The sequence below is a fragment of the Dichomitus squalens genome, assembly GCF_000275845.1.
Source record: "Dichomitus squalens LYAD-421 SS1 unplaced genomic scaffold DICSQscaffold_1, whole genome shotgun sequence".
Classification (NCBI taxonomy): Eukaryota; Fungi; Basidiomycota; class Agaricomycetes; order Polyporales; family Polyporaceae; genus Dichomitus; species Dichomitus squalens.
This window is the reverse complement of record NW_006766883.1, coordinates 2,192,127-2,213,227: the sequence shown is the minus strand read 5'-3', so window position 1 is coordinate 2,213,227 and position 21,101 is coordinate 2,192,127. Positions and strand designations below refer to the sequence as shown.

General features: G+C 54.2%; 9 protein-coding genes across 9 annotated transcripts; 4 read left to right on the top strand and 5 right to left on the bottom strand.

The window, feature by feature from the left end:
• Positions 1-112: 112 nt before the first annotated feature.
• DICSQDRAFT_151487 (uncharacterized protein) lies at positions 113-3,592 on the top strand. The gene is made up of 12 exons (XM_007360504.1): positions 113-282; positions 332-806; positions 858-944; positions 997-1,093; positions 1,144-1,197; positions 1,247-1,320; positions 1,391-1,449; positions 1,515-1,644; positions 1,713-1,783; positions 1,844-1,878; positions 1,936-2,925; positions 2,983-3,592. Exons 2-11 carry the CDS (start codon positions 559-561, stop codon positions 2,158-2,160), a joined length of 1,080 nt encoding a protein of 359 aa, XP_007360566.1. The 5' UTR covers positions 113-282; positions 332-558; the 3' UTR covers positions 2,161-2,925; positions 2,983-3,592.
• A 242-nt stretch (positions 3,593-3,834) lies between these two features.
• DICSQDRAFT_151486 (uncharacterized protein) lies at positions 3,835-5,046 on the bottom strand. The gene is made up of 5 exons (XM_007360503.1): positions 4,907-5,046; positions 4,568-4,824; positions 4,412-4,495; positions 4,222-4,350; positions 3,835-4,164 (listed from the first exon to the last, which is right to left on the bottom strand). Exons 1-5 carry the CDS (start codon positions 4,998-5,000, stop codon positions 4,156-4,158), a joined length of 573 nt encoding a protein of 190 aa, XP_007360565.1. The 5' UTR covers positions 5,001-5,046; the 3' UTR covers positions 3,835-4,155.
• Positions 5,047-5,258: 212 nt separating this feature from the next.
• On the bottom strand, positions 5,259-6,627 carry DICSQDRAFT_131404 (enoyl-CoA hydratase/carnithine racemase). Its single transcript, XM_007360502.1, has 8 exons — positions 6,426-6,627; positions 6,310-6,366; positions 6,011-6,255; positions 5,925-5,959; positions 5,799-5,866; positions 5,538-5,742; positions 5,448-5,471; positions 5,259-5,392 (listed from the first exon to the last, which is right to left on the bottom strand). The coding sequence occupies exons 1-8, from the start codon at positions 6,602-6,604 to the stop codon at positions 5,354-5,356; spliced, it is 852 nt and encodes a 283-aa protein (XP_007360564.1). The 5' UTR covers positions 6,605-6,627; the 3' UTR covers positions 5,259-5,353.
• A 217-nt stretch (positions 6,628-6,844) lies between these two features.
• Positions 6,845-7,934, bottom strand: DICSQDRAFT_96265 (uncharacterized protein; the record flags this gene model as incomplete). Its single annotated transcript, XM_007360501.1, has 3 exons — positions 6,845-7,090; positions 7,145-7,403; positions 7,457-7,934. The coding sequence occupies 3 exons, from the start codon at positions 7,932-7,934 to the stop codon at positions 6,871-6,873; spliced, it is 957 nt and encodes a 318-aa protein (XP_007360563.1). The 3' UTR covers positions 6,845-6,870.
• A 176-nt stretch (positions 7,935-8,110) lies between these two features.
• Positions 8,111-8,622, top strand: DICSQDRAFT_76570 (uncharacterized protein). Its single transcript, XM_007360500.1, has 3 exons — positions 8,111-8,176; positions 8,243-8,402; positions 8,468-8,622. The coding sequence occupies exons 1-3, from the start codon at positions 8,174-8,176 to the stop codon at positions 8,500-8,502; spliced, it is 198 nt and encodes a 65-aa protein (XP_007360562.1). The 5' UTR covers positions 8,111-8,173; the 3' UTR covers positions 8,503-8,622.
• A 145-nt stretch (positions 8,623-8,767) lies between these two features.
• DICSQDRAFT_48315 (histone acetyltransferase type B subunit 2) lies at positions 8,768-10,626 on the bottom strand (the record flags this gene model as incomplete). The annotated part of the gene is made up of 9 exons (XM_007359892.1): positions 8,768-8,994; positions 9,047-9,272; positions 9,326-9,452; positions 9,502-9,569; positions 9,627-9,705; positions 9,758-9,832; positions 9,886-10,281; positions 10,334-10,466; positions 10,509-10,626. The coding sequence occupies 9 exons, from the start codon at positions 10,624-10,626 to the stop codon at positions 8,768-8,770; spliced, it is 1,449 nt and encodes a 482-aa protein (XP_007359954.1).
• Positions 10,627-11,169: 543 nt separating this feature from the next.
• On the bottom strand, positions 11,170-11,599 carry DICSQDRAFT_142706 (uncharacterized protein; the record flags this gene model as incomplete). The annotated part of the gene is made up of 3 exons (XM_007360499.1): positions 11,170-11,243; positions 11,340-11,514; positions 11,579-11,599. The coding sequence occupies 3 exons, from the start codon at positions 11,597-11,599 to the stop codon at positions 11,170-11,172; spliced, it is 270 nt and encodes an 89-aa protein (XP_007360561.1).
• Positions 11,600-11,998: 399 nt separating this feature from the next.
• Positions 11,999-13,460, top strand: DICSQDRAFT_131401 (uncharacterized protein). Its single transcript, XM_007360498.1, has 3 exons — positions 11,999-12,586; positions 12,635-12,696; positions 12,753-13,460. Exons 1-3 carry the CDS (start codon positions 12,027-12,029, stop codon positions 13,388-13,390), a joined length of 1,260 nt encoding a protein of 419 aa, XP_007360560.1. The 5' UTR covers positions 11,999-12,026; the 3' UTR covers positions 13,391-13,460.
• Positions 13,461-13,713: 253 nt separating this feature from the next.
• Positions 13,714-20,631, top strand: DICSQDRAFT_151482 (uncharacterized protein). Its single transcript, XM_007360497.1, has 27 exons — positions 13,714-13,815; positions 13,899-14,032; positions 14,089-14,235; positions 14,288-14,497; positions 14,552-14,702; positions 14,765-15,087; positions 15,138-15,308; positions 15,367-15,477; positions 15,533-15,640; positions 15,691-16,143; positions 16,198-16,320; positions 16,375-16,561; positions 16,614-16,746; positions 16,795-17,045; positions 17,104-17,164; positions 17,215-18,001; positions 18,056-18,286; positions 18,335-18,492; positions 18,548-18,700; positions 18,756-18,964; positions 19,018-19,115; positions 19,171-19,301; positions 19,352-19,557; positions 19,614-19,897; positions 19,951-20,075; positions 20,130-20,247; positions 20,300-20,631. Exons 1-27 carry the CDS (start codon positions 13,731-13,733, stop codon positions 20,528-20,530), a joined length of 5,379 nt encoding a protein of 1,792 aa, XP_007360559.1. The 5' UTR covers positions 13,714-13,730; the 3' UTR covers positions 20,531-20,631.
• The last annotated feature ends 470 nt before the right edge of the window (positions 20,632-21,101 follow it).

Here is a 21,101-nt window from a genome sequence, read left to right as displayed (position 1 = left end):
ACGTGGCCGATGTCCGGGAAGAGCGCTAACTCCCTTTGGACAGCTTCGGCCACAGCGCTCATACCCGGATGTTGGTTGTCTCTCCTATCTCCCCTCTTTGCACACTTACCGCTTTCTCGAAACACGGGAGCTGCTTGACGAAGGCCACACAATGACAGATCGTTGTCACTGTCTTCTCACACGAGTAGCTGGTCGAGACGGTCCCCGGCTGACACGCTCTATCAACTGTCAGAACGATGCATAGCCGAATACCTCTCAACAGCTGTGATGCACTTTTCAGGCGTATGTGCTCCGTTAAAATAACGTATTAGTGCTTATATGGATCGTGAAGAGGACGGCCTCCTCATAAATGTCCGGACTACACCCTTGTGCTGTCTGGGTTCGCATCCGAGTAGCCGTGGAATGAAGCAATTTCTCCACATATAATGATGTGTGGCCCTCATCTCGTCAGTAAAGACTCGACTCGACTCTGAAACAGCGTCGACCCGGCATCTGTTCTCCCGAGTGGACTGCACTTGGAGTACTCCTCCCTCATATCCTCGCTCTCTCTGCCTACCGATGCATCCAGAGGACGACTCTCCCGACAACATCAGCACTATCTCTAAGATTCTTGTGGCGGACGTAGGGTTTGGACCCTATGCAAAAGAGATTGCCTATGCCTCCTTCAGCCTAGCCACCGCTGGTCAGATTGCCCTCCTTGTTCTCATCCTGATGTACTTTCGTTCTAGTGAGACCAGGGAACAAAATGCGTCGTGGTTGAACATGCTCGCGGTGACGGTATTTAGCACTATCCCACCGTATCTCCTGTCGGTATTTCTCTGTGATTTTTCTCGCACTATATGCTGACAATTAACTAGGATTTATGGAAGTGCTATCTGGGTTCCTGAACCGCCAACTGCTCTATGCGTAATTCAAGCATCTCTGATAATCGGGACGGCTATGATGTATGTGTACACTATGTTGTTAGCCGGACTGACTCCCAGAAGTGGCAGGCAGGCCCGCGATGGCGTCGATTCCATTGGTCTGGGACATCACAGTCGAAATCCGGTTTATGTCGCCAAAGAATTCGACGGCCAAAGACTACCAAACTATCGTGAGCACATTCAGAGCAGCGAGTACGAACCCTACTGACACCAAATCGAGCTGATGGCAACCCCGTATATCGTCTTCATCGTCTTTTCTGTCACAGCGGCGGTTGTACGTGGTGGTCATTCATCGTGCTTCCGTGTCCTGATATGTCTAGCAGCTCTCCCTCATTTATCCTTCTCAAGTCAGTCGTCATCCCGGCGACTTGGCCTGCGCTCTCGAAAACGTCCCGCTGTAGGTGCCATCTGTCCTTGTGCAGCCTTCCTACGTTACATAGTAGACCACCTCTTCGTTTCTTGAACAGGAACATCGCATCGCAAATCCTCAGCGTATCCGTACTTCTGATGGCCCTGTGCCTTGAGGGTGCGTGCCTTGATTCAAACCTATTTCCACTGACACTGAACGCTAATTGTTCTTGACACCTGCAGTACATACCCTCGTCACTGTCTTAAAACTTCGACGACGAGACATGTCGGGAGATCGTCGACCCGCCTCCTTCAACTCCTCCAAGACAGTGCGCATCATCGTGCTGACTTGCCTGCAGGCTCTTCCTCTCATGTCAGTACTGACGGCGATTGTCGGAGTCCTTTTCCGGAGCTGAACTGATGTGACTTCAAATTCGATAGAGCGATGGGTTTGCGCACTCACCTGGACTTCCCGAGACTGCGTGTTGTGGCCGTGTTTGCTGAAGCATTTTGTGAGTATTTGACGTTTTGCTACTGCACCTTTCCAGTACCATTGACAATGCGCGTGACAGTACCACTGGGGACTTCCATTACAAGTGCCCCTCAGGTATGTTGGCAACGCTTCCGTAGACGGCGCTCATCAAGGCTCATCTCACATACCCAGGGCTGGCGGAAGCACCAAGTCTTCACCTGGCTCAAAAAGCGAGATGACAATGCTTCGCGTGCTCAATCAACACAGCAATCATCCTCACTGCATGTGCAAATTGTAGTGACAATTGAGCACTTCGCGGACTCTGAGCGGAAAATGCCCTCTCTTCTTGCTCAAGGGCTAACGGAACACCCTCAAGACGTCCTGTCTGAGACGACCGAAAAGCCTTCCAGGATATAGATCGTAGATTGTCTCACGGACTTGCCGTTTCGCATATATTGTATCCTTACCGGACAATGCTTGGTTGTACTGTAACGCATTGTAATATTTCGATGTCAGGTCATCGCTGTACCATGATCGTCTCAATGTCATGCCATATAGACTCCAATTCAAGAGCTGAATGAATGTGGGTGAGGTACGTAATGAAACAACAGGCATGCGAAGTAGCGTTGTAGCGGTGACCAGTCTCGGGAACCAATGTTCTGACGAATGTCCGTATCGTAAGTGTCTGAGAGGCGCGCAAGCCGAACCCTCGACGCCAAACGACGTGGCGCAAAAGCTCATGCTAATGACAGGTATTACTCTGATACGTAAAGGTACTCTTCGCCGCGCGCCCCAATGAGTGGGGGTATGCAAGTCCGAAACCCAGCAAAAAAACTCGGAACCAAATAGGAAGCCCAGAAGTTCGCGCAAGACATGTCCACTCCAGTCCACCCAGCCGGCCGTTGACGGTGGGTCGACAGGTGTCAGGCTTAGAGTGCAGCAGCGGCACCAGCAACCACACCAAGAGCGGCGATCGCCCAGGGTGCGAGGTTGGGTAGAGAAGCCGCCCCGTTGAAGTTGGACGAGGCCGCTCCAGAGGAGGACGCCGCAGCCGCACCGGTAGAAGCGACACTAGATGCGCTGCCGGTATTGGAGTTGGAAACGGTCACACCAAACCCGCTGGTCGACGCGGCGGCGGCGGTTCCCGAGCTAACCGGAACGGTGAGTGTAGCAGATTTGGCCCTGCCTCGACATATCAGAACTCGGAACATATGCCGCAACACGAGACGAATCACTCACGATGTCGCAGAGGAAGCGCTCGCAGAGGCCGAGGTGGAAGCAGCGGACGAGTGGCTGGAGGTGTCAGGAGGGCCCTGGATGGTGAAGCTGGGGGTCTCGTCGAAGATTTGATTCTGGTTCCTGGAATAGCGCAAGGCTTCAATACAAGAGGGGGCCGTCAGTCCGTAGTGGTACTCACGTCACGTTGATGGCACGGAGGGTATATGTGCTGATTGTGGATCGTCCATGTCAGCAACTTGACGCGGCAGACCAGTAGTATAGCATACCCTTGGGGAATGACGGGGAGCGTCAACGAAATGAAGTCCGCAGAGGGGTTGACGTTGTTCGCGATTCCAAACGTGTCATGGAACTCGTCCGTGTTTACCAGCTCAAGCGTGAACGGCGGGTCGGTGGGGGTATTCGTCCAGGAGACGTTTGCTGGTGAACTACTCTGCCAGTCGACGGGGATCTGGAGGAGGAGAGCCTGTGCCCAGGGAGCGAGGGCGAGGGCGGCAAGGCAACTGAAAACCGGGGCGCCGACGGAAAGGTCAATTTCATGCGATTCACCAGCTCCACAACAGTAGTGCGCCTCCCACCTGAACTTGGCAGCGAACATCGTGAAGCCTCTGGTCTTTGGAAGGGGACGTAGAGAGCGGGAAATGAGCTTGCTGAGGGGGGAAACGGGGAACGTCGGTAGCAGGGCGGCTGGCCTGGCACTTTTCTATGGTGCGACGTTCTCACGCTGGACCGAGAACGTTCGTGTGCGCTTCCCGATTGGCCGCCCCTGTCCGTCACGCACGCTACTCCTGCCATCCAAGAATACACATGCTCAGCACAAGTACCGCTGGTTATTTCTGCCTCCTAGCCCCTTCTAGCCCACCATGACACGCCACGTTTGAGTGAGGGTCCATATTATGAACATGCTGTCTATCTCTACATTACTCGTCCACTCGGCCCATCTTGCGACCCAACGATCGCACGCGAGCGAGCTCAGCGTGCCCGACTGCATGGCATCCTCCCACACGAAGCCAGGCCTACACCAATTGCCCGCGGGGGACAACTGCGCGCCATCGGCGAAGCACGCCTCATGGGATCCCGGCTACTAATAGCATCACAGGCTATGCTCCGAATTCGCCAGTCATATCATGCAAACCGAGCGAGCTGCCAGAAGTGAGCTCATGTGTGCAGGGAGCCTCAGTAGATCTGTCAGCGGACGTCAGCTCGGCCGTGTCCATTAGCGCGTTGCGTGTGTTCGATTACCTCGTCAAACGGCCGAGTGTCGTTGAAACAGCTATCCCATACTTCATTGACAGCTCGTTCCGCCGTTGCTTGGTCGGGACATGCCGGGTTGGCACGAACGGACAGCACGGCGCGGCGCCGTACACACTCCTGGTGAGAGAGGATGAATTTGGCTCCGTGCACGCATGGGACGTAATTCGGCGAGACTTGCCTGGTGCTGCTTCGAGAACGACAGGAACCCTCGCCGGAATTCCCGACTCCACCTGCAGTCGCCGCTCAGACTGTTTGCTCGAATCTTCCACAGCCATAGCAGGGCGGTCAGCCTCCTGACGCTGTCACCGTGAAAGGCTCAAACTACGACACGCACCTCGCTGCATGCATGGTGACGGAGGTTGTCCCAGTCGACCTTGAACTTTACATGGTCGTACATGTGTACCAGCTCATGCACCATGGTGTCCTCCATATGACTCTTGCTCATGAGCTTGTCTTGACACAGCACAATTACTCCTGCTGGGTTGAACCCTCCCGCCCTAGCAAAGTCGCATGGTGCACAGACAATGTCATCCGAGGTCACGTCCGCGCCGGTCTGCTTCAAGTGCTTCAACATAAACACCACCGCGGGGCCTAAGTCAAGAGCGCAAGGTTACACGCTGCCCTAAGCAGGATATACGCAGGTTTCGTAGGAGGAAGACCCACTAATACTGACTGTATGTCATGAGCTCGCCCTTCCACTTTTCGCATTTCTTGTGATGATGTTCATGCATGGCTGCCACTCTCTCCTCCGGCGTACCCACAGTCATTGCCGTGAATTTGTCTCGCCATCGTTCGAATAACGACTGATCCGCGTGACTGGGTCCAGGGGTGCTCGATCGGTTGTCCATGCTGGAGCAGAGGCGGGAAGAGCTGGCAAAGTGGCTGGTGCCGGACGTCACGGAAAAGTGGCCCGGAAATAAGCGCTCGAGCTGTCCTGAACCCTAACCCTGCCTCACATACCCCTCTCATTGTCCCGTCCACCATCGAATCATGATATATGGTTGTTCAGCGGAGACACAAATAGGTTCATGTAGTATATTCACATCCAGTAAAAGCCAAGTTACAGCGGATAAAATAGGGTACATGACGCAGGTGCCGATACCTTGAGGCACACACCACACTACAGCTTCGCGGGATTCTTCCAGGCCGGCTTCCGTTTCTATCGTGTCATTTTGAGTCGCCAGGCATGTTTCAAAGGGGAGAAGACCGCTTACCTCCACGAAGGCACGCAAGCCTTCCTGCATGAAAAGAGCGGGTCAGCTGGGGCACTCAGCGAATGCCTCTGTCAACGGTTCCCAACGTACCTGGATGTTCTCGCTAGTAAATGCTCGCTTGCTCTCTGCAGACCCGACATGCGCAATCACAGCATCCTCAACGCTGCCATGTCGGTTAGCTAGTAGCAATGCGCGCTTTGTGCTCTGTACAGAGTCCGGACTGTTCTGGTTGATCTCGTGAGCCCAGGCCAGCGCAGCGGACAAGACTTTGTCCTTCGGAACGACCTGGTTCACACTGGCAACAATATCAGGAAACTAAATTTTGGCTGTAGGATGACGGACAGGACTTACAAGCCAAACCGGGTGGCCGCCTCGGTCGCGGAGATTGCCTTGCCAGTAAGCAGGAGTTCGCTAGCAAGCTGCAATGGGAGACGAATGAACCCCGTTCAACACTGCCTTAAATATGCGTAACTGTACCTGGTGACCGGCGATGCGAGCCAATCTGGGCATACCTAGTATCACGAGTCAGTTAGGCTACAGTGGTACAGCAAGGCTGAGCCGACCTCCTTGGATGGCCGTGACACCACGCTTAACCTCTGGGAGCGCAAGCTTGGCGTCCTCGCTGGCAATGACGATGTCGCAGTTCAGTATGATCTCCATGCCCCCGCCATATGCGCCACCATGTACGGCAGCGATGATCGGCTTGGAGGTAGCGGTGCGTCTGGAGAGTGACGCGAAGCCATCGGCCTCGTTGATTATGTCGGACTGATCGCTATCTGCTCCACCTCCGGATTGTCGCTGGTTCCAGCTACAGTATTTCCATGTCAATGAGGCTTCGGTTGAAAGGAGTTGACCAACATACGCAACGAGGTCTGCCCCTGCGCAGAAGATGCGCCCTGCGCCGGTAAGGACGAGAACCCTGAGATACTGTCAGCACGCCGTTGCACTGACCTTCGGCTCAGATTATGAACACGTCACCATAGGCTTGGTTCCTGGTCAAACCAATCCAAAACCCTCTTGATGTCGCTAGTCATAGTAGGCGTAACAGCATTCAGAGCCTTGGGCCGATTGAACGTCAACAACAGAACATGCTCCTGCGGGAACGAGAGTTGGATCTCGTCTGAGTGCGACGGAGGGTGTAGTGAGCTCGGGGCCATGTTCACAGTAGCTTCGACTCTCCGTGAGGTTCGTAAACGAGAAGAAAATGCGGGGAGATCAATCCGGGGTAAACGACGCTAATACTTAATCCCATACTTTAGCGCCCCGGATAACGTCTGCAAGAATTACCGGATAGGCGCCTGAAGTTCATCATGTGGCTCAGACATTTACGAAGGAACGCGGATAGACCCAGCTGAAAACCTACAACTCGCATGCTACATCGGCACAGCTGGTTAAGCATTGCAACAAGGGGGAACACAAGCGTTTAGTCCTGTAAGCAGAACTCCCATGTACGATCTTCACCGCCCTCTCCAGTCTTCCCTTGTCCGTGAGCCCTCTCTCCTTTTGTCATCCGATGCTCGTAGCCCGTCCATATGCTCCGATGGAACACAAAGGAACGCAGCTGGATATATTTTGGATTTGACTTCTGCCCAGTCGATGTCGATGTCGATGGAGGAGGGGTTTTGGCCAGTCTGGGCAGGTCCCTGTCGAGCACTATTTTCAGACGACCGCCGAGCCGAAATACATGAGGTGCATACCACAGAGTATATGGCACAACGTTTCTCAATGTAACGAGAATAGTGCCACGGGCCTTTCGCGCTGTGTCTATGTTTGATGTGTCGGCGTTCTCTTGGTCATCACCGGAATCTTCGTCGTCCGATCCCCTCTTCTGTTTACGAGGTTTGTGAACTACTGGTATAGGGCCTGACGCCAGGAAAGGAGCGGCAGAGCGCAAAAAGCCGAGCAGGAGCACCTGATTTGAGAGGATGTTTCTGTCCTGGTCCGTAATTCCTTTCCCTTCAAAAGCACAGGTCAGCACCGTCACTTCGAAGGGACGACCGCTGGCGTACCAGCATGCGGGAAGTTCCAGACTATCCTGTCGAACTTACGGCCCCGCAAAGGAGGACATTTGTCTAACTTTGTGGCGTCGACGCTAAAGAGGAGCCCGACGCCCTTTTCACGGAGTGCTCGAATGATCTCAGCGGCGTCTGGATATTTTGAGCAGCATTCTTCCTCGGTATCATATGCGGTGGCAGTGACGTTAGAAGGCGGGAGATACTGCAGGGACTCGGGAGGGGATATAACAAGCGCCCGCGCAAACGAAAAGTTGCCCTCGCCAACCAACAGAATGCTGTCAGTAGGACCGAAGGGGATTGTTGGGCGAGCCTGAGAGGGAGCGGTAGCTTTGCCCTTCCCCTTAGATTGCGGACCTGATTTGGCTCGTTCAGCGTGCTGGGCTGCACGAGCCGCTTCCTGTTTCTTCTTCAGGCGCGATTGCTGTGAGGACAGTGCCGCTTTGAGCGAAGTCTTCTTGCCGCCCTTCGGCATGATCGAGGTCAAGTGCAAAGCATTAAGCGCTCTGGCTAGGCGTTATTTGCATATGTTAGAAAGGGAAGCCTTTGGTACACAAAGACAAACACCGGAGTATCCGCCACGCGCCCAGCGACGTGGCTGCAGGCATCTGACACGTCTGTTCAAATATCCAGGCCCTCGCTCTGTTCTCCTGCCCGTCCCATCTCCTAGTCGCTCCTTAGCCCACTCTTGCATTACGCCGCACACACTTTAACATGGTTCGTAGTTTATGCGCACCTGAGTCTGCGATCAAGATGTCACTGACGCGTGCTGCTCCGTGACAGCCGACCGAGTTCGAGCTCCGTAAGAGGAATAACGCATTTGCGGAGAAGGCTCGCGCTGGCAAAAACCCTGTCAAGGCCTCCCGCGCGGAGAGGCTCTCAAAACGAAGCCCGATCAGTCTTTGGGCTTTGGGTGTCATCTTGTTCGTTGTATTGGGTGGAGGTGCGTCCCAAGTCTTCTTCTTTCCTTGATGTCCCGCGCCGATCGACCGTTGGTCTGGTTCATAGTGATCTTTGAGCTCCTCCGTCTATTCTTCCTGTGACCATGCTATCATGGAGGGCGCACGCGCATTGGCACGAGACAAGCTCGTTGTATAACAGGCTGGCTGTAACTTATGTCGCTCAACCTAGTCGTTCGTGAGGAATTCATATCTGCTCTTCTCTCTCTGTATCTCTGGGAAACCGATGCCAAGCGGTCCCTTGGGTGAGGGTAAAAGATGTCCTTGAAGCTACACAACGTTGCCGACAGCAAAAGTCGGGGAGATAGGTGAGTAATCACAATCCAGATATTACGACATGCTAGTGTCTTCAAGCCGAGGGACCTGCCTCTCCATCTGTACCGCCATCAACAGGTTCGATGCCTTCCATGGCCTCGCCTTCCAGCTCCGTTTCGTCAATCTTAACCTCGTCCCCAGCCCAGATGCGCATTGTGGGCTGCCAGATCATGATGATATTATCCTCGGAGGTACTGCTGGCCGTCCAGCTCTCATCTACACCTGGTGCCCAGCAGAAATCTGTTGGACGGGCAGTGTGACCTGTGGGGATTCAGTACTGGAAGGGCGCGCACGACCGAACTTATGGGCGCACCTCCATGGACGAAGAGTAGTTCCGGTGGACCATCCTCCTGGTCGTCAGGGGTCTGCTCGACCCCGATCTGTGACAGGTCCCAAATGTTTATCCGCCTATCGCTAGATGCGGAGGCAAAGACCGTTGGGTTGTGCGGTGACCATGACAGATGAAGGACTTCATCCGTATGCGCCTCGAAAACGTGCACAGGGTGTCCTAGCTTACGCGTATCGTGCATATGGATCGTCTGCGGCACGATATGAGCACTGTCCGAGATCGGCGGAACAAGCGTAGCAGTACCTTGTCAGCGCTGCCAGTGAGAACGAGATGCGGCCACGAGACGTTAGGTGTCCATGAAACGGCGAGAATCTCCCGGTCGTGTGCTTGCAGCTCTGCGGTAGGTTTTGAGCCCTTACGAGTGTCCCAGCTGTATAACTTTGAGCCGATATGCTCCGTATGTTGGGACTGAAACGTACAACATGAGCTTCTTATCATCTCCGACGCTCGCGAAGGTAAAGTCTTCTGTTGGGTGCCAGTCGACGTCCTGAAGACATGGGTTAGGACAACTGCACGACAGGAACGGGGTGACATCACAGCTCACACCAACAACAGACGTGTGCCCCTTGAACACACTTGTAGGCTCGATAGTACTGTTCGCTTTCGAGTAGGAATTGATGTCCCTGCGCCATTTCTGTCAGGCCTCGTTTCACGCGAGAACGCCAGACGACTCACCAGTAGCACACTGTCGTGTCCTCTGAGGCGCCAAGAACGTGGCCGCTCTTCAGAGGATTCCAAGCCAAGCCATAGCTGCGGCCAGTCGCTCAGCACGAAACCAGCACATCAACGGGACAATCACACACCCCTCCTTGGTTTGCCCGACGAGCCGGATGTCCGGTTTGCAAACCCCGCCACGCTCTGGCTCGCTGGAATGCTTCGTTCGATCGAAGATGAGCACTTCTCCGGAGACGGCTTTAGTCGCGATCAGGTCGGGATTCTGAGGCATGTAACGCGCGCGGTTGACCTCGCCCTCATGGTTGATGCGCTGGATAATCTGGACACGGGGTGCTTGGGGCAGGGTGTAACCACCGAGCTCGCCACGCTCATCGTCGTATTCACTCCGATCGAGACGGTCGGCGGAGGAGCTGTCGTCGCGCTTAGGGAGATGAACAGTCGCAATCTGGAGGTAGTCCTGCGCCTGCCCAGACGTGTGCGTGCCAAGGAGGACGCGGTGGACAGTATAGGGCTTGTTCGCGGGTCTGGGACTCGTCAAGACACGCACGAAGATCGTATAGGCTAGGCGTTACGTACGACTCTTTGTCGGGGAACCACTGGCACGTCAGACTTGGCCAGTCAAGGGCATGTGTGATAACAACATCGTACAGGTATGGTGCGTTCTTCTTCCTGCACAGGGTACGTGAACATGAAGACGACACAGCATACGCTCATGGGTCGCTTACCATGTTTTGTACTCCTTAACCCCGACGTGCAGTCAATGTTGATATGGGTATCGTAATCATAGGGGAAAATACCTCGTTGATGAGCTTGTTCTCCTCTTCTGCAGCGAGATCGTCCTCCAAATTCTCCTGCATGGGTGGCTTCATGATGCCTCAGTGTTTTGGCTCAGAGCAAGTAAATTTATAGGCGTCCCAAGGAAGCTAGGAAAGGGGGATGCTCTGAGGAGTAATAACGTGGAGGAGGTGGGTGGCTGGAGAGAACAAGGAAGCACGACTGAGGCCTCCCTGCTCGGCGTTCGCGTCGCGTCACAGACGCGTTCCATGGGTACGTCACGTACACGTCACATATCACGCCGTGCTGAGGTTCTCAGTCCCCTGGCGATGCGCGAGAGACAGCCTGTGTGGCTTGTCATATGAGAGCACGCACACACCTTATCTATGGATCAAGTACCAACGGCGAACGGTGTCGGAGCGTTTGCAAGTGAAGCTAGCAACTAGCAGAACATAGACATGCATTACGAGGCGACATAACGACCGCCAGCACAGGAGCTAACATACGGATGCGTAGCAACAGATGCTCGACCAGCCGCTTGAGTCCCAGTAAGCCTTCAGTAGGCTCTAAGTGTCGGGACGCCGTATCTGGAATAGACCTGCATTCTAAGTGAAAGAGATGTACAGACAACGTCCACGTCACTTTGAATCCGACTCCCACTTCGCGATCAGCTTCTCCAAGTCAAAGTTGGGGTCTTCAGGGTTGGTGACCACTAAGAACAAGGAAAATGAGAAAAGTCATGGCCACAAGTGCAACGGTAGGGGCAGGTAGCAAGTACGAGGGAAGTATATGGAGGGAGGGTGCTTACCACCGCCTTTGCTGGATTCCTGCTTCTTCTTCCATGCCACCTTCGCCTCCTCAATCAGATGCTCGCGCTCGTGGATGGCGTGGTGCTTGACCTCGGCGTCGTGTGCCTTTTGTAGTGAACGGCGGTGGACAATGCCGTAGAAAACGCCGCCCAGGAGAGCGGTGTACCTCACAACCTGTGATCAGTCAACCTTCAGCCCTGCGAGATGACTTGTTAAGAACGATAACTATGCGACATACATTGACTGTGGTGGAAGCCATTCCGACCGAGTTATCCTGAGGAGTAACGGAGGGAGGAGTGTTGCCTATGAGGTGACAATGGAGCAGCATATCAGCACGCAAATGTCTTGAGCATATAGGCCTGATACACTCACCAGGGAAGGAAGAGAAACGGGTGTGTGAGCCCAGGCGTAGCGTTGCCTACGTTGAGGGGGACGTTGGACGGAAGGAATAGGATGTCTGCTCACGTAATACGCTACCTCCGGCGTTGTGCGCGGAGGGTGTCCGGGGGCGCTTGTAGGCGGAGGCGCGTCACGAACTCCTGGCCACAGACGCGCTGCGAATCGGGTGCACTGTATTACAGGTCCACTTTCAATTGCTTCCCTAACCTTAACGCTGTGCACACTCTCTCACGTCTACTCTTTTGCTCATCTCTGCGTTGTTCCCCGTCCTGTATTAACAGTCCACTATGACCGAAGATGTTGACATGGACGCCCCTCAAATCTCTACACTAAGGGAGGACACCACTCCAGAGCCGAATCCCGCTCGGTCGAAATTCAGGGTCAAACTGCTTGTCGGAGACAAGGGCGAGGGCTCGAAAGCCAGCTCTGTATCTAGTAAGCACGGTCGCGGAGACAGCGATGACGAAGACGAAGACGAAGAAGACGACGAAGAGGAGGACCAACTCATTGACGATGATGACGAGGAGGTCGCCCGGCCGGCTCGCGCAATACCGCCCCAAGTGACCGCCCCACCAAGAGGCTCGCCCGGCCGCCGAGCTGGAAGAGGACGCGGAGGTGGTAGACGAGGACGAGGCGGCGGACGTGCTGGTGCGCCGGTTCTTGCGCCCGGTATGATTGGGCTTGAACCTACGTCTCTAGAAGTAATCTCGGCCCCAGAAATCCGCGCGGAAGTCCTCGATCCCAATGTTGCCGCAAGTGGTAGTGCGCTGTCTCAGCCTACTGGAAGAAAGAAGCCGGGCCCTTCCAAAGGTTCAACGCAGCGTGGTGCTCGCAAGAAGGCATCAAAGTACGTCAGTGCATACTGTTTCACGGTCACGCATTGACCCTCTACCAGGCCCAGTGTGAAGGGCACAGTCAACATACTCAAGGACGCAGATGCAGAGAGCGTGAGTGAAGGTAGGTGTGGTTCTTGGGCAACTTCATCCGGTCGCTAATGAATCCGCCTTTTGTAGCGTATGCTGGGACAGCTGCTTCATCTCCAGCCCCACACGACGGCTCTCCCGAGCCTGACATTCCTCTCTCTTCCATCATCCCACACCCGCACCCTATCATCGATGACGCCCCATTGGACGGCGTACCGCTTCCCGTCTACCCCCTTCCATCCAAGCCGTTCCCCGTCCAACCCCCACCGAAGATTGGGACAGGTTTCGCCCCGGTGATCCCCCTCGACAAAAGCGGAAAGCATGTACGGAAGTGGCGACAAGTCAACCGCGAAGTCCGTGGCATAGCAGGAGGCCGTTGGTTCGTTAGGTCATGGGTGGGTGAGAAGGAGTCCGAATTCGCGGCTGCAGTTGCTGCCTCCCAAGCCGCCGCGCAGAGCGCCGCCGCTGACGGCCTCTCTGCTGCCGGTCTCTCGCTACCTAAGCTCTCCTCTGTCTCCATTTCTGGAACGGGTCGCGGTCGGGGACGAGGTGCAAGACACAATGTGGCGGACCACGCGTCTACGGTTGCGTCCTCTCGCGCGGGCTCTGCACTTCCAGACAGTATCTCTGCGCAGCTCTCCAAAAAGCGCGGCAGCGGGCCTAGCACCCCCTCGTTGGATATTCCAGTTGTTTCGGTCCCTGTGGTTCCTCTACCTGCTGCTCCCTAGACGTACTCGGGCAATCCTCTCGCTTGGACTGTAGACCGTCAGATAGTGCCCAGTTGTACCTGTATCATCGTGTAATGCCAGCTTGACATCGTTTGCCTTGCAGACGATGTCGTGTACAATATTCGAGGTTCGATCCGCAGTAGTTGTACTGTGATCGCCAAGCCACATGTTGGTGCTCGTCATCGCCACGCGAAAGTAGCCGCCGACGGGTGCTGTAAGGGACACGCGCGCGGTGTCACTGCGCCCGCTCGCATTGGCAGCTTCACGGCAGCAATCGTCTGTTCATCCCTCGTCCTCTCCTCTCTCTCCATCCTTGTGGCTCGCGAACGACTTGCCAGCTATGTCTGCTGCAAGTTCGCCTAGGGTTGGCGTCGGTGAGGCCTCAAAACGATCTCCGTGGTACGCGTTGAGAGGTATAGATGGCAGTGAGTTCCGTGCATTATTGAAATATATACATGAGCCGCGCGCGGCAGCTTAGACAAGCTCTCGCTCAACGTCTGTTGATCAGCTTCGACGCCTCCTGGATACGCTGCGGATCCGAAGTACAAGAAATACACGCAGCAGGTGGAGAAATGCCTGGCCTCATTCGATAACGTGCAGGAGTGGGCGGACTTCATCTCGTTTCTGAAACAGCTGCTCAAGGTGCGCATGCAGACTTATTGCCTCTGTCTCATGCGACTGAGCATTTGGTTGTCTAGACATTTCAATCATATCAGCAGTTCAAGGAGATACCGCGCAAACTAGTCGTGGCCAAACGACTGGCGCAATGTCTCAACCCCGCGTTGCCGAACGGAGTGCATCAGAGGGCCCTGGACGTGTATTCTCATATCCTTGCGGTCCTAGGGGTGCGTATTAACCATTCTTGTCTTCAACGATTGTTAACAAACGGTCACGCAGTCCGAAGGCTTGCAACGCGATCTGGCACTATGGTCGTCTGGGCTATTCCCTTTCTTTGAGTACGCCGCGACCGCCGTCAAGCCCACTGTCCTCAATCTCTTCGACACACATTACCTCCCGCTACAAGCTGGTCTTCGGCCGGTCATGAAATCCTTCATCCTCGCGTTACTGCCGGGATTGGAGGAGGAGACAGGGGAATACTTCGAGAAGGCACGCCATAAATGGTCCCTTACCCATCATCAGAGTCTGACGGACTCCACACAGGTTCTTGCGCTGTTAGATCGTTTGGCCGGCACAATATCCCAGTCTTTCTTCTTCCAGAACATCTGGCTTGTAATGCTCACGACTACACGCGCACGAGGAACTTCGTTATGCTACCTGTCAAGGAGACTGCCGCCGTTCAAAGCAGACGAAGGTAATCCCACGCAGGTCCTCCTTAGATGCCACAGTCGCTCATCACGCGTCTCTCTAACATAGACATCACACCGATTGTGGGCAACGACATAGGATTGATGATCAGGGCTTTTGCCGCTGCACTGGAAGATGACGACCTACTCGTCCGCCGTGGCGCTTTGGACATTCTGCTGCAGTCGTTGCGCATTGACGGTGTCGCAGTGAGGAAGGCGCAGGCAGACGATCGCGCTATCCTCATGCGCGCAGCTACAAGCGTAGTTCTGCGCAGAGACCTGGCCCTGAACAGAAGGTTGTTCGCATGGCTTCTAGGTCCGGTGGAAGGCAGTCAGGCACAGATCGAATACTACAAGCAACATTCCTTGGAGCTCCTACGATCGACGCTGAGGGTGATGGCTACTCCTCCGAAGCACGACGCGCGTTTACTGACTTTGTATAGGAAGAGATGTTCAATCCCTCACCGGAGTATTCTCAATCACGACCATTTAAGATCTTTATCTCACTCTTGGATAAATGGGAAGTTGGGCTGCCCCTCACCGAGGTCCTGGTCTACGACGCCTTCAAGGCGCTTCGGAAAGCCTTAGAGTCGGGTCCTGATGCTGGTGACGATGTATGTCTTTGGCTTCATCATATCCTATCTCGTGATTCCAGTATTGACGTCGATTCAGCTTAAGATGACAGGAAGCACCCTATACGAGGCTGTTGAGCAGCATGCGCTCTGGAATCGACTGCTTGTCGCAGTTATGGCAGACCTCAATTCCGGCCAAGGGTCGAGTCAGGTGAATTTATTTGCGGACCACTTGTTCGACAACGCTTCAAGTATACTATTCATAGGGCTGCGGGATGGTCAAGTACATACTGGCAACATTCCACGTACATGACGAGGAAATCGAGACCATCCACCTTCCTGTTGTGTTCACCGCCATCCTCGGCCTTCTTGTTGTAAGCAATTATGTTTCGTATGGAGTTTGTGTGACTGAGATTTGTTTAAGGCGCGCATCCAGGGCAACACTGCAAAGCTGCCGGTCGTCTTGGATGCCTTGGCTTTGGAGCTCGAGATTCTGACTCGTATCCCTCCAGCCGCACTTAAGTCGCGTCCATCATTGCGTCAAAAACGATCTTCAGTGACAGACTCGGATGCGGTCTCATTTGCTTGCGGTTTCTATGATATCAACCTGGACGATAGTGCTCTGCCAGAAGCATCGAAGCGCTCAGCTATTCCATTTGTCACCGCTTTCGAGGACATCATCTCTCTGAGCACCGTCCCTGCAAAGGTTCTCCTGACTGGTGACAAGGACCGACCGTTGCGCGACATCTTACTCTCCTCTCTATCTGTTCTCGACATGCTCGTGGGTCGGCTTGACCAGGAGACGGATACAGTCTTCGTTACAAAATGGGAACCCACTTCTTGGCTGTCGATTTTGCTTCAAAGTCTCCAAGAAAAGGTTCGCTTGTCTTGCCATGTTTCACACGCATGGTCTCTAATATTTGAGCGATAGAATGTCAGTTTCACCATCGTGGATCGCTTTCTTACGGCGGCGATCAAGATCCACCAGACGGAGCGATTAGAGCCCGCGTTCTCCCTGAGTAGGCGATCTCATATCGAGACGGTAGTCAATGTGGTATGTCTCTAGGAGTCCCGTGGTCGCTCTGTATTTTCACTGACTGGGTCTCAGCTCCTCCGGTACCTGCGCCCCTCATATACGGCCTACCACGCCCGTGTCGTCAATCTCATTTGGTCGCTAGAGCGATTGAGCAGTCAACCCCACGTGGAGTCTGCGATTGCTCAGAGCCTGTCCGCCCGTCCAGCCGACGAGCTTCAGGATGCTTGCGAAGCGTTCGGAGTCCTGTGGAGGCTAACGGGTACAACTCTGCTGTCCTTACCGTGTACTCTGTCACTGAAATGTCAATCTAGACGACAATATGCTGCCCGGTGTTCACCTAAAGGTGCCAATGATGAGCGTGTTGGAGACACTTCGAAGTGAGGATCCCAAGCTGAGACGGATAGGCGAGACGTGGATGCGTTGCAGCCTGAAGTCCTACCTACGGTACGCTCTTGTGCGCAAGTGTGAACGTGATCTCTCATTTTCTCACAGCGTGCTAGACCCAATGTTGTTCGACCTGTTTGACCCTAATGTCCGGTACGCACCATCGACTACAGAGCTGAAGGGCAAGCAATTGCAGGGATACACCTACGAGCGACCGTTCGACCAGCATTATGTGAACTACGTCCTCGAGACGCTCCTTTCCGTCGTCAAATTCGGCGGCCTCGGTTTCAGCAGAGTTGCCCGTACTACACCGATCAGCCGCTCGTTACACGGCGCACTGCTCCAACGACTGCAGACTGGTACGTTCAACACGGGTTCAATTCATAGTTGACGTGCCTAAACCCCATGCGATTCAAGTCAGCGCGACCTTTCCCGATGCGACCTATATGGATATCATCGTGTCTCAACTGCTGATCAGGTATGTTTTACGACGTTTTCTTTGACCGTTGCCACTCATCGGCGTCACAGGATCTTGCAATCGGAGCCAAAGGCGTCCCTAGTACCCACCATGCAACCGTATCACATGGTTGCGCAAAATCTCGCAGTGGAACTCTTGCAAGCGCTTGTAGCCCGCGGCGAGGTCGATCTCGTGACGCTCCAGTCTTTGGAGTCCGCGGTAGTGCAGAAGCTATTCTTCTGCGTCCACACCGGGAGGTTAGACCTGCAGAACAAATTGCTTCACCTCCTGCATTCCGTCATCGTCGCTTCCATCGCGGGTTCCGAGGGCCGTAACTCGGCGGCGCAAATTGAGCGAGCGGCCGACACCATCAGCCTTCAAGATGCGCCCACTGCGTACAGCAAACAGGCGCATGCCGTGCATCCGCTACTGGTCCAGACGCTGGTCGATGGCATATCTATCCCCTCCAACAGGTCGCTTCTGCAGCATTGGCTAGACTTCATCCTAATGACTGTACCGCACTTCAAGGAGACGTTGAAAGCTGTCGTCTCACCCTTGACAGACTGCGTATGCAGGCAACTGCGGTTAGCGCTTACGGAGATACTGGATGCTTCAGCTGATGGTCCTCGAGATGACGACATCTTTTCATACACTACGGACGCTGACTTCATGATGCTTCTGACTGCGTTGGAGCGGCTATCGCTACTCAGTATGACGCGTACGGCCGGAGAGCAGCTCGTTGAAGACGATCAACAGGGAGCAGATAAGGTTGCACAGGAGTCCAGTGGCTTGCTGGGCTATGTCTCTAATGTCTTTAGCTCCGATGGCGCTTCTCCCGCGACCGACGATGCCTCCTTGGTCAGTTCGTTTGTATGGGGGAATGAATCTGCTCTCTGACAAATTCTCTTATAGGCAAGGTCTTCTGATAACCGGTGTCTCCATAATGCCGTGCGGGTGCTATATGCTATGTGGGATAGGCTTGTGATTCCTCAGGATAATCAATGGGCTTCGAGAGAGGAATCACTGGCTCTCATCTACACCCGCGCACGGAACCGGAGTAGGCGTGTTCTGGAGCATCTGTTCCGCGCTCACTCTACCGAGGTCTTGGAGGCTGTGATTGATTGCTGGCAGGAGCAGGTTGCGGTGCGTGTGGTCCATGACTTGACTGCGCTTTGTCTGACCTTTCGTAAGGCCCGGCCGGAGACAGCTGAGACGTCAGCGGCTTACGATCTCGTCGACGTGCTCACTTCCAGTGCGCAGAATGCAGTGCACATGTTATGCGAGAGCATTTCATGTCGTACACCGGGGCTGTCAGAAAGAACTAAGAAAACTGTGGCATTCGCGGATTTGTAAGTGATGTACACGACCGGTTACCCATATCACTAATCGTCACGATGATCGCAGGCTCGAGATAACGTTGTTCGATTTCCTTGAGCAGTACATGAAGCGCTTGGAAGGACCGTTGGCCTTGCAAGTATGGAATCGGTTCCTACAGCTGGCGAAGGATCTGCTCGTCTCTATGCGCGACTTCCGACCACAAGCCTTCGCTGCACTGAAGTATGTTATCCCTCATCCGTGCCAGCCTTTTGCAGGTTTAACCAAACGACCTCAGATGCTTCACCGTTCTGGCGGACAAAGTTTCCCAGACAACAGCATTGGATGACAAGCGCGTACGCAAGGATATGCAGGAGACATACGGCAAGCTTCTCGATATCTGCGTTTTGTCTGGTCGTGCCGTCGAGTCCGGATCGTGGATTCGAAGGACACAGCGTGACAACCTCGTCGCTAATGGCAGAGATTCGCCTACGCCTACCCTTCGCGGTAGGTTGTCAATCAATATGCAACTGGTGTCGGAACCTCATATCATCTCACAGTCACGGGAACGGGACTGGACGAGAAAAGCGCAAGCTCAACTTCGCTACCGCTACCCGATTCTGTCAGGCCCACGTACAGCACAGATGTCGTTCAGCAAGTATGTCATTTAGTCGAGGTCTCCCTGTCCCTCATTAAGTGCTGACATATTCAAGGTCAACTCGTACATTGCTTCAGACGCACTCCCTAGTTTGCGCAAATTCCTGATCGATCCGGACAAGATTCTGGCGGCCTGCAATCAGATCATTTACAACATCATAACCCCCGCTCTTAAGGGTAAAGCAAGGTATGGTGGTTCATGATTGTGAGTTTCTTGATGATGACCATTACCCGGAGGCCACTGGATGTTGAGGAAGACCTTGTCGCTATCATTCGGGAGATGACAAAGATCAACGTTGCGGTGAAAGCATGGCGCGCACCAGTCACGGACTGTCTCAACGACAACAGATGCTTCAATTCGACAGCGGATGCAGGAGAGAAGTGGATGCCGATGATTAAGGCACTCTTTGACACCGACAGGACTGCCTTAGCCGAACTGCTTGGTATGACAATTTCTCTCGTCCAATGCACATGTGATGCGTCCTGACAGCTCTTCAAGGCAAAATTACCACAGCGGCGTCGGCAAACATCTTCACAAACCGTGAATACGAGATGCTGTTGCGTTCGTTGAACCTGCGGCGGCTATCCTACGTGATTCTGTCGGCAGAGAAGAATCACTTCCTGACTTCGCTGCCTAGCATCCAGGAGAAGCTGGTAGACACCCTCCGCAATGTTACCGCGCCGATCGTCCAGAGCGAAGTGTTCCTCTGTGTACGCGTGCTGCTATGTCGGCTCTCCCCGCACAATCTGTCGAGCTTCTGGCCGGTCATCTTGACGGAGCTGGTAAGCGGAAACCAGTTCGATTATAGGGCAATATCGTGACCGCCTATCTTCAGTACCGTATTTTCGACGGCATACTCGTCAGCCCACCAAGCGACGGCTCCGAAGAACTCGGCCTCATACTTTCCGCAAGCAAGCTGCTGGACGTACTGCTCGTGCTTCAAACCGAGGAGTTCCAGGTGTAAGCATGCCAGGACGCACACAATCTTCGACCTTGAACTAACATTCACCTTAGACATCAATGGATTTTCATCACAGACACTGTGGACGCCGTCTACCGCCCTGAAGACTGGTCACCGGAAGCCTTGCTAGACCAGCTGGCTGAAGTTGTGGGGGCTCTTCCGATTCCAGAGGTAGGGACTAATGGGCATTCCGTCAAGACTTCACTACTCAATCATCGTACAGAGCGACGCTCGACCACCCGTATCGCACCTGCCGACGCCTTCCGCGACCGCGGCACAGATGCGCCGACCACTTCTCCAGTCCCTTCGGCAAATTGATAGTGTCCGTGACCTGGTACCGTTCTTCTCTGCGGCGAGCATATCCTCGTACGAGAGCGTATACAACAGTGGAGGGGTGGTCGACTGGCCTGCGGTAGAACGCGGCCTGCTCGAAGACCTCTTTGAGGGCAGGTGACGACAGTACTGATGATCACGTCTGGAATCCTGCAACTGTGCCCCTCCCCCCGCTTCCTCTCCCACTCATGGCATGGGTATTCTGAACAGTCATAATCCCCCCCTTCACATTTGCTTACTGTCATGCTGTAATGCGTCCCTACGCTCGGACCCCGCTGTTGTAGCCCTGATACCACTGCTAATACGATACGTCTGCATTGCCATTGCCGTTGTCGTGAGAACCATTGCGTCTGCCCCTGTTGTTTCCCCGGTTCCCGAAGCTGCGGCTGCTTTAACCTTCAAGTCAGTCTGGTCCAGCTGGCGCAACGGTGATGATGGAGGCGAGTCTCAGCCTCATTCTTCAAGGGGTTGAGACAAGACTATGCCCGACCTCAAAACCCCCATGGACTCGCCCGATATCAGTATAGTGGAAGGTGACGTAGAAACTCGGACTTAACGAATGTAGTATGTACCGCGGCGAACGACGCGGGACGAAACTTGCCTGATGCTCGCTAGCAGTTCTCAGACGCACAGGTACAAGACTTGTGCGACTTCGGGATTCCGGGGGCACATGTCAGCGTGTAATTGTGTAA